At 60.8% G+C, this 344-nt stretch overlaps 1 protein-coding gene across 1 annotated transcript in view; it reads left to right on the forward strand.

Moving 5' to 3' along the window:
* The window catches only part of HEPACAM (hepatic and glial cell adhesion molecule), a gene marked incomplete at both ends in the record, with an annotated part of 1,036 nt that extends 788 nt beyond the window's left edge, over positions 1–248 (forward strand). Inside the window, one exon of the mRNA XM_009585184.1 lies at positions 144–248. Within this exon, the coding sequence (XP_009583479.1) occupies positions 144–248 (105 nt within the window). The remainder of the gene's footprint in view (positions 1–143) is intronic.
* Positions 249–344: the final 96 nt, after the last annotated feature.

Consider the following 344-nt stretch of genomic DNA (forward strand, 5'->3'; position numbering starts at 1 on the left):
CCCCACCACCCCCGTGAACCTCACCGTCTCCCGTAAGCCATCCATAAGTTCCCCCCTCCCACACTCCCGGGGCTGGCCGTCCCTTGCAGATGCTCCCAGCTAAAATTTTGGGGGGGTTGTCCCCCCTCATTCCTTTCCCCCAGGCCGGAGCTCCCTCTACATCATCCTCTCCACGGGCGGCATCTTCCTCCTCGTCACCCTGGTGACTGTTTGCGCCTGCTGGAAACCATCCAAGAAGTACGGCTGGGGTAACGCGGGAGCCAAAGGGGGTTCCTCTTATCTTGGCCCGTCTTGTCCCATCCTGTCTTGTCCCGTCCCATCCCATCCCATCTCTTCCCATCCTA

Source organism: Fulmarus glacialis, unplaced genomic scaffold, assembly GCF_000690835.1.
Source record: "Fulmarus glacialis isolate BGI_N327 unplaced genomic scaffold, ASM69083v1 scaffold30769, whole genome shotgun sequence".
NCBI lineage: Eukaryota > Metazoa > Chordata > Aves > Procellariiformes > Procellariidae > Fulmarus > Fulmarus glacialis.